This window comes from Gallus gallus, chromosome 1 (assembly GCF_016699485.2).
Source record: "Gallus gallus isolate bGalGal1 chromosome 1, bGalGal1.mat.broiler.GRCg7b, whole genome shotgun sequence".
In the NCBI taxonomy this organism is placed as follows: domain Eukaryota; kingdom Metazoa; phylum Chordata; class Aves; order Galliformes; family Phasianidae; genus Gallus; species Gallus gallus.
In genome coordinates this window covers 70,739,225-70,758,503 of record NC_052532.1, presented here as the reverse complement: position 1 = coordinate 70,758,503, position 19,279 = coordinate 70,739,225, and the positions used below count along the sequence as shown (strand labels likewise).

General features: G+C 38.3%; 1 protein-coding gene across 3 annotated transcripts in view; it reads right to left on the bottom strand.

The window, feature by feature from the left end:
* Positions 1-11,921: 11,921 nt before the first annotated feature.
* ATXN10 (ataxin 10) overlaps positions 11,922-19,279 on the bottom strand; it is a 95,929-nt gene continuing 88,571 nt past the window's right edge. For 2 of the 3 annotated variants that reach the window (XM_416469.8, XM_004938043.5), the window contains one exon: positions 11,922-12,655. In XM_416469.8, coding sequence (XP_416469.2) covers positions 12,468-12,655 — 188 coding nt within the window. In that variant the 3' untranslated portion in view covers positions 11,922-12,467. Of the gene's footprint in view, positions 13,132-19,279 lie in introns of all 3 variants that reach the window. The other variant, XM_015291006.4, reaches the window with a different exon arrangement.

The following is a 19,279-nucleotide window of genomic DNA, read 5'->3' as shown; positions in this document are numbered from 1 at the left end:
ACATGTTTTTAAAAGAGAGAAAAAAAGACATTAAAATTTTGATGCATAAATATTCTCCTTGTGTAAGCAGATCCACATGATCTGTAATGTACGTCATAGTCTTACAAAAATTATTCTTGAAAAGATTATCTTTACAACTTGCTTTCATTTAGACAGGGAAATAAAAGAGATCTAAATGTAAATCACTCTCCTCTCTTGGCCTCTATTTCCATCTCCCAGGAAAGAAGTTAATAATATATTTACAATGAATAAATAGTAACTTTATGCTTACCTATATGCATTCTCCTTTTATGTTAATCTTTTACATTAAATGTGATGTTGGCACTCAAGGTAGAAACAGGTAATAAAACTGACCTGGTTATTAGTCAGTGTAGTTTCAGAACTATATTCACATTTCTTCCTTGGAGAATGTAACTGATTATTGACACAATGGAGGCCAAGCATGCATTTATGGTGCATGATATCATTGTGTGGCTAATAGAGGGAGTTTACTTATTTCACAGATGACTGCCACAAGAGAATGTAATTGCTCAATAATGTGTCGATATACCCATGGGAAGGGTTTAAGTCATCTGAGACCTGTATTGGTACCTTGCCAGGGTCCCCAGCAGTACATCAAATTTGCACAAAATGGAGGAACTGTGGCCATTTTCCACAGTAAAGACAAACAGAACAAGGGAGCAAGTCAGGAAGAGCAAAAAAAGCACTCAAAATCAAGAAGTTGGTTAGATTTTCTGTTGTCATGAAGAACTTAAGGGCTTTGTGCTAAAAAGAAAAAAAAATCTACTTCTTAAGTTTCTGATTTAAAAAAAACAAAGAAAAAGATTTAAAGTTTCTTTTTTGTTGTTGTAGTAGAGAACTAAGATGCTGTGTGTACTGCAAGGTAGCCTTAAGCTCTTAGAAAATGTATATGTCTCCTCATGGAAACTGATTATAATGTGCTGCTTTAAGGGAAAAAAAAAGGAAAAAAAATATCAGAAAACTGAATATAACTAGAATGGAGAAAAAAAATGTTACCCAGATGCAGGAAATAAATGCTGTAAGAGTAACCATTTTTTAAGAGGAGAAGTACAGAAGATGTTCTGCATCAGTGAAAAATTATCTCAGTAACAAAGGCTTAAAACCAGCTAATGCACTTGACTGAAAAACTATTTATTGGAAACAAAATCTTTAAAACATCTGCACTTTGTTATTTTTTCACGTATCAAGTTAAAGTGGAACATCTGATTAAGCATCAGTGAGAAAAAAAACAAATTAAAAAAAAACCCAAACAATAAAACAAAGCAAAACAGCCAAAGCAGAGTTCTGAGCTCACTGGATATTGCAAATCAAGCAGCATAATACAAGATCAACTCAATAAACAGAAATATTTTCTACTTCTCAAGGACATACGATGAGGATCAGCTTGCTGGATGCCAAGAGAAGGCTAATCAAATGATTAAAATTCAGGTACATTCACCCAATATTTTGTATATTAAGTTCTTGATTAGAACTTAATCTTTGGACACGAGAAGCATGTCAAGCCAAAAAATCACAGCTCTCTTCAGTGAGGCCCATAACAATATAAAGAAACCCTGAGGTTGTAACAAAGCACGATCCAGACAACCCTCATTGGCCAGGGAAAACCTGGAATTTAAAGCTTCTCTCCGTTTCTCATTGGAAAATTATTCCTACATTTTCAAAATGGGTTATGGGAAGTTTCCTTCCCACCATCCTATAATGACAATGGTCAGAGGAACTTGCACATTCTCAGCATAAAATGGTTCAAACCTCAGCCCCTATGTCAAATGATCTGATTTGATGAGATGCATCACAATACGGCCTAAACATAACCTACTGCACTAAAATAAAATAACATCTTATGCTACTTCAGCTAATTTCAGGTTAGTTTTTCCAACAGGTCCTTTCCTTACAGCCCTCAGTCTATCCTCCCCCCCTCTTTTCCTGATCTGATTTCTTCCGTTCTCAGATATGATTTAGAAATCTGCCCAATGGCAGGTGGGTGGAGGTACTTCACATACTATGTTTGTTGGTAGCGTAGCAGTTTTATGTGCTCAACTCTTTTGGTTGCCCACTGGGATTTCCAGGGTGGTGTAAACAGACAGATGTGGGTTCTTTTCTGCTATATAGATCACACCATAGAGAGATATCAAATGAAAGATACAAATCTATGTATAATGTACTAGTGGTAGTGTTTGAAGTTCAGAAATTTAAAGACAGGCCTCTGAATGCACTGTTTCAACTGCTGGGTATGGACAATTAGGCCACTGGATAGCTTCAGAAATCAAAAGATCACTGAGAATTTTTCCAAGTATTTGACAGTCCATACAAATGAAGTGAACGTGGGCTTAAGCACTGGCATGTCAAAGCTACTTGCACCTTCACAGCTCTGCCCTATTGTCAAATGCAAAAACTGGTCTTGCCTTCTCCTAGGTTTGGTTTTACTTTAGTGAGGCACCTGAACTTCCATGATCTTTGTACTGCTGGCAAAGTAAAAGGGAGGGCTTCAAGGGTATGTATGACAATACAGACATTCTCCTGGTATAGACTATCAAAGCTCTGTTATCTCAGGCTAGCCCCTATTACCCAAGAAATTTTGCTCCTCCTTCTCTTTTTCATTTTTACCAGTACATTATACATAAATCATTTTTGCCATGTGATGTTTGTCTGCCATAATGGCATTTCTTCCCTTGAGATGAACAAGCAGCACATGATTAAAATCATGTTGACTCAATGGTTCTTACTCTGGAATTGCCAGCTAATGCTTTTTTCATGTTTATTTTTTTCAGGAGAACTTGTATATATTTGTGTCATTCCATTTTACAACATGGCAGGCTACAGAAAGGCTTTGATTCACAGCTGGACACAGATTTTTTAAATAGAAAGAGGAAAGAAACTTGCTTTTAATAGCACTGTACTGATACCTTGTGCTCACAATGCTCAGTTCCTAACCTTTATTTGGAAATGCCTTGAATAAGAATTTTATGTGAGCAGGAAGAACTTGGGGATTGTCTCACTCCTGGGTTTTGGTTTGTTATGAGGCCTGTTTCCTCCTTTGGAGCGTATAAACAGGAGGGAGAATGACTGTTTACATGGTGGATAGTGATGGGACAAGGGGGAATGGTTTTAAACTAGGACAGGGGAGGTTTAGGTTAGATATTAGGAGGAAGTTTTTCACTCAGAGAGTGGTGACGCATTGGAACAGGTTGCCCAAGGAGGTTGTGGATGCCCCCCCCCCCGGAGGCATTCAAGGCCAGGCTCGATGTGGCTCTGGGCAGCCTGATCTGGTGGTTGGTGTTCCTGCACATAGCAGGAGGGTTGAAACTAGGTTATCTTTGAGGTCTTTTTCTACCCAGGCCATTCTATGACTCTATGATTTGTGTCACTCTTGTGACAACAAGAAAGACCAATGTTGCTACTGCTTTGGTTCTTCCCATCTCCTTCCTTCAAAAGATGAGAGAAAAACTCCCTCCATAAAAACATAATTATTTAGAAGACTTAACCTCCTCCTGCCTCTAGTATTTCTGCTACAAACACTCAGTCAAAGAGACATTTTCAGCGCAGCACTTTGCGTAACTCTCTTTTCTGCTTAAACTCTAAAGATGGAATGCAGTCACAGCCAGCTCCTGGGAGACAGCAACAATTTTTTCTTTATCTTGACTGCTTTAAGATATCTGCCAATTCATAGTTCTTTAAACGGGCCCTTCCAATCAGCTCGAGAATTAACTTCTCAGCCTTTGCAAAAACAAGAAGGAAGAGAAAGCCCTAAGCTGGGCTTTTCAGAAATAACTGCCTACAGCTATTTCCATGTATCTCTATGATCTTGCAAATGGACTACCACAGATAGAGTTATGTGTCAACACAAATGCGTTTTACCAAAAGGGGAATCCTCTGTGGGCCCTGGGATTCAGATATATACGTATCACAGCAGATGTGGCAGCTATATTCTCACACTCCCAAAATACAGTATATTCACTGCATTATTTTTCCCAGTTGTATGTTTTCTAAAATGCAGGAATTACCCACATTATCCTCATACCCTCAATGCAGACATTATTTATTTATTTATTTATTTTCGCTTCAGAAAAGAAAGAAACCTCCTGCAGAGAAAAAATGTGAAAATGTTTCAGAAAGAGATGACTACAAAATGATGGAGATTTTGCAACTGATAGCTACTCGTGGTGTAGTAGCTGCTGCTGCAAAACTGAATAAAATGCCAAGAATTCTAACTGTGGTAGATTTAGCTCAGGTGTTAGGGACTGTTTATCTGAGTGATAAACAGTCCAGCCACCACATATAGAGATGCTGGTGAATGCAGGAATCAATAAATTGCAGAGGGAGAGCAAAATAAAAGTAGACAGACTGATACTGTGCAAATAGGAAAGTATCAGTATCTCTAACGGGACAAACTACACGTGCAATTCAGACCGCATTGAACCAAGCTCCTGCTGCACAACTCCAGAGGAAGGGTACCTTGGCTCTGTTTCAGAGGGACCACCTCTAACAGCTGAAGGCAGTTCAGTGGCTAATTTAGTCCTTCGCCTTGCTTACCGATACTGCCAACAGGGCTGCTAATTAGTACTAGCTGTGATTGTGGTTTCTGTGATGTGGACAGATGCTTGCGAAAAGCTGGATGGAGACCACCAACTCACTTCAGACAGGCCACTAAACAGCTATCTGAGGGTAACCACTGGGTCGCTAGCAACTTTGGTTAGGTTCAAACTAGTGACTTCAAGGTGAAAAGGCTCCATATTCAATTACCAGTCCCCTGAGTCATCCCATCCACCCTCTATAGTTATTCCAAAGAGCTTTGGTAAGCAATATCTGAGGACATTACATGTGTTCAAAATGCTAAAAATATAGATCTGAGAGAGCAAGGGAAAGATCAGATCACCGAAAAGTAAATTTTCCATTCTTTTGATTAAGAAAAAAAAGAAGAAAAAAAGAAGAAAAAAGAAATCATGATCCTAATACCTTAGGAAACAGTTTCTTTTCTCTTTTTTCCCCCTCTTTTCCCTTCTTTTCTTCTTTATTTAATAAATGGAGGGTTTTTTGTTTTGTTTTGTTTTTTTCTCTTTTGCTGTCTCAATTAATCTTGTGCAAATATTATTAGAATACTGAAGCGAGTGTGTTCTTGGAAAAAATATACCTTTCTTTTACCTCTGTATTTTCTAAGTAGACAAATCTGTAGTAAAAAGAATGGTGGGGGTGTGAGAAAGGTTTCAAGAACAAAACATGATGTTAAAACATGGACTTAAAAAAGCCAAGCACTGAAAATGACAACTCTCAGGGATTCCGTCCAGGGCTTCTTAAACATACAGATTTGTTTTAAGAGTGAAACTGCCTTCTGGTACCCTGGGATATGGTATTTTCAAAGCAACTCATGAGTTCCAGCAATCTGTTTTTGTCACCTATCCTGGGATCTGACAACTCTCACCAGGGGCTCAGTTAAACAAGCCTCCAGTTTTTAAACAAAGTGGATTTTAATTGAGAAGCACCTGTGGCGAGAGTCTACAGGCATTATTAAAAAGCAAATTTATCACAGAGGGGGAGGTGCGGGAATGAGCAGAAAGGGGTGAGGGTGTTCAAGCATACGTCATATCTGCAGCACAGTACCACTCCTTTTATAAAACTCCCTTGAAGAAATGTGTAGGATTTGACTGCACCCCATGAAGAGTGTTTTTCCCAACAAGCTGTTCCCAGGGTGTTGAAAAGCTATCATTCATAAAAAATTATTGAGGGGGAAGGAGGTAGCAAAGGGGAGTTCAGAAGGCCAGGGATGCCAGTGGAAACCACAGAATGAGACCCTCTGTAGAGCATGCACCTGTTTATGGCGACCATAATAGCTTAACTAGAAAGCTTAACGTTCCAAATTGTGGGGGGTGGGAAAAGGGGAGAAAGAAGGAAAACATAATGAAAGCTTGTTCTAATATCAAAATACACTTTAACCCATGGAATGCAGGCTCATAGTGGATGGTGCAGTTTAGAAGAAAGCACTGACAATGGAAAATACACTACAGATATGTCTTGGTATCATCAGAGACATATAGGCTCAGGCTAGGGATTGGAAGAACCAATTTATGAATCATGGAGTAAAAAAATTGCTTATCAAACAATATTTAGCAAGATAGCTGTTGAAAACACAGAGTGAGTGCCAAGGTCTGTCTAAATGCAGTAATGAATGCCTCCTACAACAAGGACTTAACAAGGAAAATATAAGAGAGTGAAGCATGAGCCACCCTGCAAAGAATTGTACGATAAGCAAATGTTTAGAATGACAACAAATGTGCTGTAGTTTTAATGACACTATTATTGAAATTCATTGGTGATTTGTAATTGTGTTATGAATGCAATTTGTCTTTAAGAAGAAGTAAAAATGTATTTGAGCTCACTTGTCCAACTGAGAAGAAATAACATTAAGAATGAGACACCTCACAGGTATTAGTAATGTTGCTGGTTTCCAAGCAGGTAGGTATTTTCACCCGTAATTCCTTTATAAAGTAGTTTTGTTGACATTTTTGCTAAGAATTCTCAAAAGTTCTTCAGAAAACAAATCAAAGTGAATTGAGGGAAAGCACAGGCAGAATGGACATAAACTGCAGAGAAACAGAGTTCATGTTTCTCATTAGGCTTTTATCTTCTAAGTAAGGCTGGATGGTAGCATTTGATGCAAAGAGCATAGCCTACATATGGATACACTCATATAGATGTATGCATATATATATATGTACACACATATAGACAATATATATGTGCATATCTATATACACACACACACATATATATATATACAGCTTAATCTGTTTAGATCTTAGAAACATAGAATGTATTAGACTGGAAGGGACCTAAAGATCATCTATTTCCAACTTCCCTGCTATGGGCAGGGTTGCCAATCTCTAGATCAGTCTGCCCAGGATCCCATCCAATCTGGCCTTAAATGTGTCCAGAGATGGGGCATCCACAACCTCCTTGGGCAACCTGCTCCCACACCTCACCACCCTCTGAGTAAAAAATTTCTTCCAAACATCTAACCTAGATCTCCCCTCTTTTAGTTTAAAGCAATTCCCCCTTGTCCTATTACTTATCAGAACATGTAAGAAGTTGTTCCTTCTGCTTATAAACTCCTTTCAAGCACTGGAAGGTTACAGTGAGGTCCCCCTGAAGCCTTCTCCGAGCTAAACAAGCCAAACTCCCTCAACCTTTCTTCACAGGAGAGGTTTTCCAGCCCTTTGATCATCTTAGTGGCTCTCCTCTGAACCCTCTCCAACAGCTCCACATCCTTCTTGTACTGGGGGCCCCAGGCCAGGACACAGTACTCCAGATGGGGCCTTACAAGGGCAGAGTAGAGGGGGCCAATCACATCCCTTTCTCTGCTGGCCACCCTTTTTGATGCAGCCCAGGATACTGTTCGCTTTCTGAGCTGCAAGAGCACACTGCTGGCTCATGTCCAGCTTTTTGTCCATCAGGGCCCCCAGGTTCTTCTCCATAGGGCTGCTCTCAGTAAATTCTCACAGTTTGTTTTCATATTTGGAATTGCCTCGACCCTTGCACTTGGCCTTGTTAAACCTCATTAGGTTTTCATGTGGGCCCACTTTTCGAGTGTGTCTGGATCCCTCTGGACAATGTCCCTCCTTTCTCTGTGTCAACTGCACCACTCAGCTTGGTGTCATCAGCAAACTTGCTGAGGGTACACTCAATCCCACTGTCTATGTCACCAATAAAGACATTGAAGAGCTCCAGTCCCAAGATGACCCCTGGGGGACACCACTTGTGACCAGCCTCCAGCTGGACATAGAGACATTGACAACGACACTCTAGCTATGACCATCCAATCAACCCTTTATCCACCAAATAGTCCAGCCTTCGAATCCATATCTCACCAATTTAGAGGTAAGAATGTAGTGCAGGACCATGTCAAAAGCTTTGCATGATTCCAGGTAGACAACGTCAGTTGCCCTTCCTTGGTCCACTGATGCTGTCATTCCATCATGAAAGGCCACCAGATGGGCCAGATACTGTCTGCCCTTGGTAAAGCTGTGCCAGCTGTTTTGGATCACCTCTAAATCTTGCATGTGCCTTAACATAGCTTCCAGGAGGCTCTGTCCCATGATCTTCCCAAGTACAGAGGTGAGGCTCACTGGCATGTATTCCCTGGGTCTTCCTTTCCTCCCTTCTTGAATATGGGAGTAATGTTTCCCTGTTTCCAGTCACTGGGAACTTTCCCTGACAGCCAAGATTTTTCAAATATGATGGAGAGCAGGTAGGCAACCACATCAGCCAGTTCCTTTAGAATCCTGGGATACGTGTCATCTAGTCCCATAGACTTGTATACATTCAGTCTCATGAGATGAGTCTCACTCAGACTTGCTCCACTCTTACACTGGGAAGATTTTTGCTCTCCTGAACCCTGTTTTAGAAGTTCAGGGACACAAGAGATGTGGAAAACCTGACTGGCCGTGAAGACCAAGCAAAGGACTTGTTAAGTACCTCAGTCTTCTCCATGTCATTTATCAGAAGAGGTACACAAAGGAGGATGCCTTTTTGAATTCCAAACTTCTGAAACTTCTGGAGTCCGGAAAGAAATCCTGTTTTCACAATTACCATTTGATCAAACTACAAGCAACTGGAAATGGATCTCAATATGGAAAGCATTATTTAATCTTAAATGCGGACACTGCTAACAGGTCTGCATGTAAACAACTACTAAGTATCTCCCACATATAAAAGAACAAGAAACATTTGTCTTCAGTCATGTTTTTAGCTTGCTGTGACTTCAACATACCCAGGAGCAGCTCTTAAGGAAATTAAGTGGCAATCCACCTGGTGAACGACCCGGAGCCTCGAACATCTTCGCATCCGAACAGCTAGAAAGGAGCGGCATCAGCACCTTGGACAGCACCGCTGGGCCTCCAAGTGGGAGGAGGCCAGCTTTAAAGGCTGCGGCACCCGGACGCCCTTTGCCGAGTTCTGCGCACTTTTCCCGCAGCCCTACGGCTGTCCCTGTCTCTGACAGATGCCAGAATGGTGGCACAAAGTGGAGACCTTAGCGATTTTAGGGAGGAAGTGAAAACTGAAAAAAAATGGCTGCTTCTGCTTACCTCACAATTTCTTCCTCTCTAGCATTTAATACGAAGAAGCCTGTAACAATACTGTAAGACAGTAAGTTCTAAGACAACATGAGACAATGATGCAGATGAGGCTAGGTATAAAGAAAGATTTAAGTAGCTTTAGGTGCCACTTCACATTTGCATTGGTTTTACTTGGAAATAAAGGGGAAATTTTAAGTCTCCCTGCCCAAACACTCACACCATGTTTAAAATATAAAATCAATTGCTAAATAAAGATGGTGACAATGGCATTAAGTGCCAGGGATTTTATTTTTTGTTGGTTACATTTACAAAAAATGTATTTTACAAGTACCTAAGGCAAAACAAATCTAAGTTATTAGATGAAGCAATAAAAAATCAGAACTCTACAAACATTTAAAATTGTTTCTCACAAGAAGTGAAAAGAGGCTTTTTAAAATTCTACTCGTGATATAAAAAATAGACCTTAAAAAAAGATCTGATCACTATTGTTTGAAAGCACTCAAAAGCGATAAGATGGTCACAAGACTTGATCTGACTATTCTGCCTCTTTACAAACTCAATAAAGCTTGCTTTTTATGACTGGTTGCTGTGCTGTATTAATCCCCTACCATATAAAACAAGCCTATTGGAGACTAGGACTCCACTGGGGGAGTACAGGGAAGCTGTTGTGTTCTGAGAATTAATCCATCTAGGAAAATCAAAAGCCAACCACTCACAATACAGTAATCAGCATGTTCTCCACCGTGAAAGCCCTACATTTCCCATTTAGAAAACACAGCCATTACTTCATTATGCACTGAAACACACAAAACCCTTTTACTAATTTGTGTTTGTTATTATTTTCTTTATATTTACAGGTTTGTGCGCATGATGGGTACACAACGATTAAGTTTAAAAAAAAAAAAGAAAAAAAAAGGAAGGAAAAAAAAGTTTCCTATTCCCTATTGCATAAAAGGAAAAAGGGACTCCCACTGTTTTTTCCACAACCAAAGGTCTTTCTGGATTTGCTTTGTGAATAGGATTTTAACTCTTTGTTACCCTAAATAAAAGGAAGTTATTTGCATTTTTTTCCTCAAATATGAACTTTATTTTCTGTTCACAATAAGTACTTTTTTCTCACTTTGTTAAACTATCTGACGAGTTTCCTAACTAGCATGTCTAAAGTGTTTGAGGTTTTATTTATGTCCTCAGTTAAAAATCATGCCATTTTACTTCTAGATGCTACTATACTTGATGCTTCTTTGTTAATAAAAACTTCATTCTTTCCTTTTAAAGTCCAAACATGTTGCCTTCTAAATAAAAAGAGTAAGGTTTTGTAATTTTTTTTTTTTTTGGTGTGTCATTTAGGTACTAGAACTAGGGATTTTCAGATAACGCTGTGAAGATTAAGATTGCCAGCTCTAAATCTGATGTGATGTAGTAATTTAACTGCTAAATGAATTGTGGCCCAAGTGCAAGAATTAAGGCTTATGAAAATCATTAAGAGACCATAATCTGACAGCACACATACCTAGGAAGAACCAAAACCATAAGCTCTTCCACTCAGGTAGCAAATGGCATTTACCTGTATAAGAAATTACTTTACACATTGGATTTTAAACACAACCGTTTTTAATATTCTCTGACATACTCCTGTCAAATTATTATTTTTTAAAAAAGTTTTTTTCTTAAACAATGCTTTTCTCCATTTGTTTTTAATTAACTTATCACTAAAACAAACAAAAAAAACCCAACCAACCAACCAAAAAACAAAAAAACAAACAAAAAACCTGTACAGTCTTTTTTTCCTAGTCATTATCCCTTTACATATATCCTTTACTTAATAAATGAAGACCTTGCTATTTTGTATCATGGCCTGAAAACCAAAATGTGACTAAAATCTCACTAGATCAAGTCCATAATTCCATCAACTCAGAATGAATGACATTGAAGTCTTGCAGTAAAATTGAGAAGATCTTAGTAACCTGGCTAAACTCCTTATCAGTTTTAAGCAGTAAATACATTTCCCAGAGTTCAAAGTACTTTGTACCTTTTTTTCCTTTCTATTTTTAAGTACAAAACTGGATTTGAGAAGCGAAGCTGATGCACATGGCCCAGTGTCTGTTACAAGTAGTTTCAGAACATAACCTTACCTTTCCAGTTGAGAATATGATTAAATTACAAAAACATAACCAATTTAACTTTTCTGTGACCTTTCTGTTTGGACTGAAGATAACCAAATGAAAGCAGTGATACACAAAAGCTAGTAACATTAGGCTGTGATTCTTATTTGGTTGATATGTGGAGGACTACATTTCTTCAATACCAGGGCAAGGTATGGCAAACACAGTGTTAACCGTAACTACTCCCCCCCAACCCTCGCTCACCCCCATCCCCCCAATCCTCCCCTTTCTCAGCCCCCCTTCTCAACCCCCATCTCATTCATGCCACATTCCACAGTGGCAGGGTCCAACAACAATATAGGAGGGTACCCAAAATGAAGAGGCAGGGCCCTCCATTCTTCTGCCTCTCTTGAATTAATTAACTGGAAATGAGTTTTGTCAATGTTTTGGAAAGGCAGAGGGGTGAAAAGAATCTGCTAGAATTAATCACAGTGAGAAACTACCTCTTCAGCAGTCTGCCAGAGTTCAGAAAACCCATGAGAAGTGCAAAATAAAAGGAAAGTGGGCTGACTTACCATCCAAAGGAACAAATAAAATTCAAACAAACACCAAAGTCTCCAAAACAGAGACATGCCCCAGTGCAAAGGAATGTAGCATCTGTTGCCACAACAGCTTCAGCTTTGTTTTTAATATACTTGTCACAAAGACTGAAAGGTATCAAGGCAAAAAACACAATTTAATAACAATTTAATATGCTGAAGGCACGTTTTGTTTAATTCACTAAATATTTACGTACATCCGACATTCCACTGTTCTTTATGTAAGTACAGTTATTTAAGCATCATGAGAGAAAACAAACAACTTTCATTGTTCTGCCCTGGTTCAGCACAGATCTTGTAAATATACACGGCAAACTGCAGAACAGTTATTTTAGTTGTGTTTTTAATGATAGTTGCCCTCAGGCTTAGCAAAGGAAATTCTAACTCAATAGGTCATCTTTGTACTAATGAAACAGGAACGCAATGACATTTCAACCATGTGAAAAAGAAGGATTTTTCTCCATAAATTCATCTACCTTGGTATATAGAAAAAGCAGACGTATCTCTTTGTTTACAACAGGAAAGGAGAACAATTGTATGGCAGTTTCTCCAAGAATGAACAGAACACATTCAGCCAACTGGAACTAAAATTGAAGAAGTCTTGATTGTCTCAGCAGGGAAAACATTTTAAAAGAGAAATCCTCTTTTAATGAATCAACTGTTCTTAATTTTTTTGTTCATGAAGGCTTTTTTCTGGCAGATCTCAGAATTAACTTCTCATCTTGTTTCTCTATCTGTAAACCCATACTCTCAAGGGCAGAATTATCTGCCAGCCCTTTCTCCTCCATCTGCGCAATAAGCTGTTGGTTTCTCTCATTCTGTTCAGTGAGATTTCGGATAGCATATACTGCCCACTGGTTCAGAACTGTTGAATAGAGTTAAGGATCATTTTTTTGTTGTTTTTTTTTTTCTTTTTCATTTTAATTTGTTAACATGTTTCCCCCCAATTCCCTCAAACTCAGAAAAACAAAAGAAATCTAGGGTTTGAAAAAGTAAGATACTTACAGATTATGTCTCTGAACCTAAAAGACTTGCATATGAAGTAATTTACGTTTAAATGAGGTACATCCATTAACTTTAGTGAAGTTTACTAGGTTTTATCTTGAATAAAAATAAAAAAAAAGAACACAAACTTCAGGAATTAAAAGGACATTTTTAAAAATAAAATGATAGCTAATTGAATTGTGCTAATGAACTTCTTAATAAGATTAAAATAAAATATAAAATCATTCATTGTGCTTACAGTCCTAACACCTCAACACTGCACATCCAAGAACTTGCAAACAACATGAGCTGTACAGGCACAAGCAAGAAGATGACTGATTACTTTCACTGCAAATGCTGAAAAAATGTAGTTAAAGAGAAACACATTCATGCAAACAACTAAAAACAGCACAAAGAATGTGGGAGACACTTAAAATATTTAACCTTTAAAGTTATCTAGATTCAGTTCTTTGTGCCTGGATGCTTTTACAACCTTGCCAGCATAACAGACAATACGATCACCAGCAGGTAGCTCCTGCTCATGTTTAAATGGGCACAAGCTACAACTCATTCACCTTCTAAGGTGGTCCCTTGAGGGCAGGATTGAGGCACACGTTAGGGACATAGACAAAGGATTTTAATTCCCAGGATTATTAGTCAGGCATTTTCCAAGTGAACTACAGTGTTCATTTTATGAAGTGTCAGAGTTGTTAGCCCTAATTCTGCAGCTGAAAAGCTATGTGATGATATTATCTTTCCCAAGTTACCCATACGGGAGGCAAGCAATTCTGCATCACACAAAAGTGGTTTGCCTGCAGGACACCAATTATTTACTACATGTAGCTTCACATCCAGTAGAAGAATATGCATAATTTACTCATCTCATTGATGTGTTTTGGGCTGGACAGTGTCTAAGCGGAGAGATGAGATAGTGCTCTTATGTGCATTTGCCAGAGGGTGACTGGAGGGGAAAATCAATAGGGGAAGATGGGAATCTCAGCCAAAAGAATAAAATATGCAAATTTGACATTGTTACAAAGTCTATCATGATAACATTTAGAAAATCTGCTATTTCTGCACTAGCCACTGCACATGTATTCTTACAACACTCTTGATATTTTCTGTATGTATCTTGCACTGAATGTTGCGCCCACCTTAATCCTGCCTCCTCATACCCACAGAAATAGTTAAATGCCAAAAAAGAATAGATTGAAAAAAAAAGCCCACAAGGAATCCTCAACAGAGAGAAATGTTTAAATGAAGAGTATATTGGCCAAACATCAGAGGAAACATACACGCTGGGGAACAATCCTGCAGTGGCATGCATTAATGAAACAGTCCACTGCCTTTTAACAGCAATTCATATTTACTTAAACATTCATGCAACGCAAAACTGAAAATCAAAAGTGGTAAAGCAGTAACAACTATAGCACTTTTTTTTTTTTTCCGACAGTTTTTTCGACTGTCCGGGAACACGCTGCACACTTCTGTTGTTTAGAAAATTCTGGCCAAAGGCTGCCATTACCCCACTTGGATCCAAAGCAGAGAAATGTAGAAGTAAATAAAATCATATTTCACATGAAAACCTGAAAAGGTGACCCTGACAGAGTATCGATGTATTGTCTTCTGACAGTTTTTATCACTACTATGGTTAAATGAAAAGACAAGTGCCAAAATACATGTGTAAGTTAGATAAGCTGAATATTTCCACTGAAGACCACATTTATATATAAAAAATAACAAACTATCAAAGAAATCAAGTCATACAGAAGCAGAATCTCCTTAATCAGCTCCAATGGAAAGAACAAACTTCAGAATGCTGAAGCATGCAATGAATGGAGATGAACAAGCACACGGAAAGAGGCTGATACCTAGCAGGTTTTTCCAAGGTCTGATTTAGGGCATTTAATGAGTGACAGAAAGTAACATGAAGTTCTTCCAGTGGAGTTGAGAAAATGCTGTCACCCCCATAGCTCTTCTCCTAGGAGAAGGTGCAGAATTCTCTGGCATTCCTAAAACACAACACTGAATTTCACTTGCATAAGAAAATATCTCCTAAAAGAAAAAATAAAATAAAATTCAAAGACTGATAGTTCTCAATCATGCAAAGAGCCTCTCAGAAAATAAAAAAGTATTCTCTCTCTCTCTTTTTTTTTTTAATTTGTCTTGGGAATACTCCTCCTGCACTGCTAAAATCCACAGCAAACGATGTTTTCCTATTATCATATCCATTCATGCTTAGATAATATCTAAGACACCCCCATTATTTTATGAACTCTATCAGCATTATGGCATTTATCATTATTGACTACTGTAGCTGAAGCTGCAAAATGGTTTCAATACCGTTTTTCACTCGTTCAAAAACTCTTTTCTGTATACAGGTTTTCCATTGTAAATTCAGCCATGAATATGCATGATTTCCCTTGTTCGCATGCTGTGTGAGGCTAAGACCTTTGGATGGCTGCGTGCAGAACTAGACAGTTTTAAGTGTCAGCAGAGATTAAAGCTAGTCACCAGTTAATATTCACATTACCCTCTTGCTCCTCTCCAAAAATAGAGACACACAGAGAAAATTAAACATATTCTAGAGTCTCTAATCCTACCAACACTTTAAGCACTTTATTGTAAGCTCAGCTTTAGAGAGAGAGCTTCTAAAGTTTCCATAGTTACTACAAATAACAGCATGAGCCTGTTTGTTGTGATACAGCATAAAAGAAATGTAGCAAGCACTGTAGATCTGACTGGAGTAATGCTGTCTAGATTTTTCCAGCAGAACATACTGCAGTGTCAAATTAATATTACAGACAAGGAAGTGAAGATTACATCTCTGTATTGCAGTGGAGATGGCATACAGAAGGAATTAAAATTTAATTTCATTTTTGCAGGAGCTTTACTACTAGACCGTGTCCAATAAGCAAGCAAACATTTGTACACATTTATAGAAATCTTTTCCAATGCATTTAGTACTGTATGCTATGTGATTCCTGAATTATTTTTACTTATACAAGCAATACAGAACCAACTCATTCTACGTTCCACACTTGTGTAACAAAATCTTCAAACAGCAATTTGAAATTAACCATCCAGTCTCCTCTGGATCATAACTTCAACTGGCAGGGAGGAGGCATGGAGGCAGAAAGAAAAGGTGTCTGCCCTAAAGAATGAAAAGTATTGCTCTCTGGAATTAACAAATACAAAAACTATCCCTGAATTCTGTAGTAATTTTGCCATTGACTGCAAAGGGAACTTTTCATAATTCTTTATTTTCTTATGGACTCTGCTACAACAGGATGCAAGAGCAACCTAGTGCTAGCAATAGAATAGTGACTAATTATGGAGTTTACTGCTATATGCAAATACAATATATGCAAATTGCCTGCTGTCAGGAGCCACTAACCAATACCCTGTTGTGAAGCATTACCAGAGAGGGGGACTTATAAAAAAATAAAAATAAAGAAAATCCACCTTTTCATTCTCATCTCAGGTGCTCAAATTTGCTAAGTCTGTTGTAACCTTCAGGACCTCACCTCCGTTCCTGGAAAGGTGATGGAACAACGTGTTTTGTATACTCTCTCCAAGCAATTGGAAGAGAAGGTTATCAGGAATAGTCAACACGGATTCACCAAGGGTACATCTCTTCTCGGTGCTGTGTAGCAGCAGGAGATGGAGTAATGGCCTAAAAGTTGAACATAGGAAGTTCTGTACTAACATGTGGAAGAACTGTACATTAAGGGTGATGAAGCACTGGAACAGGTTGCCCAGAGAGGCTGTGGAGTCTCCTGTGGAAACAATCAAGATCCCTTTGTATGCCTACCAGTAAGACCTTTTGTAGGGTACCTGCTTTAGCAGAGGGGCTGGACTCAATGATCTATTGAGGTCCCTTCCAACTCCTGCAATTCTGTGATTCTGCGACCTCTATGAATTGTTCAGTAAAACAGTTTGGATTCTACAGATGAAAAGAAGTGGACATAATGAGTTTTGAATCTGACTTGGTAGATAAATGTGAATGCATAAGTAATGCTGAAAGTACTTCGCTTGAAAAAAGCAGGTAATAAGTTCTCAAGCAAGTTCAGTATTACCATTAACTGATGTAAGATATTAAAGAATAGGGGCAAGGAGACTGAAATATGTACTTTCTTCTTAAGTTCTCTTGATGTTTATTATTTCTGAGAATTTCTAAATGTAACATAATTGGTGGAGAGTTTGATATGCTACATAACTTAGATACTTTTGTTTGTTTCAGTTTGACAATTACCTGCACTACATTAATTTTTCTATAATGAAACAACTGCTTTGGAAACCCTCTTCCATAACAGTCAGTTGTTCAAATGAGAAAAAGATGACATTCCTTGTCTGATTGCATTAACTCATTTAATTCAGATTTTTTGACTACTTAAACATTAACTTAATTCAAACCAAATATAGGATGAGATACAAAATATTATCAAGACTGACAACCCACACAATTTGGAATCATAATCAAACTGACTTTTTATGCAATAGCTAAAGCTGTCCTTTTCAAAGAGCTTTTCTGGAACAGGTCTGCAGGACTGAAAACCAGAGATAATAAAAACACAGCCCTTGCTAAACATATTTCTTTCCAGTCTTCAGCACACAATCCAATACTTGCTACAGCTTCTACAGACAAGAATGAAATACTGAAGTGTTAAATTACAAGAAGTGGAATTGCTTCCACTTACGGACCAGACTGGATCACACTGGCAAGAAATCTTTCTTTTTTAATCACTGGCAAGATCTTCCACTTAAGTCTTTCAAGTCATTTTAAGTACTTTCATATCACAGCAACTTCAAAACATTTTTTCTCACCATTAAAACAGGTCTCTAGACAGCTATTGGCACTGTTAATCACAGTTGGGACCAAAGTGCCGTGACTGACCACATGTAGTAGATAGTCATAATTTTGGTCCCTCACTGTCAGACAAATCGCTTGCAGAGTGCTACAAGTCTCTTCCTATTGGGGATTTTATTAGTTTTTTGCAGTAATACAAGCTGTAGAAAATGGCATCAATCCCTTAAAACTCCTCCTTGATCTGTTAACAAGTTTTATGCCAGTTTAAGACATTACCTGAAAAAAGTAATCACAGAAAACATAAAGATCTAAAGATACCATCTTAACATATTTACTCATTTTGAACAAGTTATATAATATTTTTAGAACACAGGCTTGGGACTCCATTTATTCCTAACATTTGATTATCACCATCAGAAAACTTTAGGAATTCAGTCTATGCAAACTTGGAATATTCTGCCTGGAAGCTACAATAAAAAGGCCTAAAATACTTTGGTTGTTGTATTTTTACATAGCAGATTCCACAGCAGTCACCACCATCCATGCCTGCAGTTGCCACATTCTGAATTCAAAAGCTGGAAACTGGCAGTGGCTTATCAGCCAGGAATGTCCTTCTGTTCACCCTGCTTGACCTGGCACTTGCAGAGAGTACAATCAAACTCATCTCATACAGAAGCCTCAAAGGTGGAGGTATACTGGATACCGTAAGAAGCATTTATTCCTGATCTATAGCATCGGGGAACTGAGAGCAGAGGTTCAATTTCACTGCAACTCCCATTTGCTCATAGGTCAGTGGGAGAGTTGGACCATCCACCTCCAAGCCAGCTTCAATCTTGACCACGATGTGGCAGCAAAGCTTCGCTGGAAATGCACTATTAAGGTGCCTGCAGCCAGCCCTGCCCTTCTCCTCCTCCTCCTGATCACTGGGAGGGAAGGAGCAGAGTGGTACAAGCACTCCAAGTCCAAACCCACCTCCACGAGGTATTTTGATTAAGAAAGAAAGCCTACCCACAAAAATGTGAACTAAGGTTTACAGTTAGAATCCCACTCTGCAGAACAATGTTGCTCTGCCAGATCAAGATCTCAAATGATACAATTGTAGAAGAGATAAATGGGCCAAACTACCTCGTTTGAAGTAATTAAATAGTTTCAATATTAGGACTGTCTGCAATTTGCAGTCTAAAGAAATTAAGAAACATCTGCAGTAGAAAATAATTGCGCACTGCATATTTTCTGTTCCCCAGCCTTTCAGCAGTTATTTCTTTCTTCACCAAACACTGTCTTCTTATAGCTACCTAGACTTCTACCAGCCTCCAAACATCCTATGTGTTAGCTGTTTCTTAAAACATGCCTTGTGGTATACAGTTTCCTTTAAAATTGAGCTGATGTACTATGTATAATAAGTAGATAGGCATATTATACCTCATCTATGACTTCCAGTTAAATTTAATCCAACTAAACATCTACAACCAATAATTTAAGATCAAAATGGACAATTACTAGTCCTTAGTCCAACACTTCAGCAAAGAATACAGATCACTGAAATTTAAGGCACTCTTGAAATCGAGACTGTCAAATCTGTTTTATTCATAAGATATTTTTTATGTCTTTTTCTGAAAGATATCCAGTACTGACTGGGAGATTTCACTGAATCCTTAATATTCCACTGGCTAAATCTTTTCACTCATTACGGTC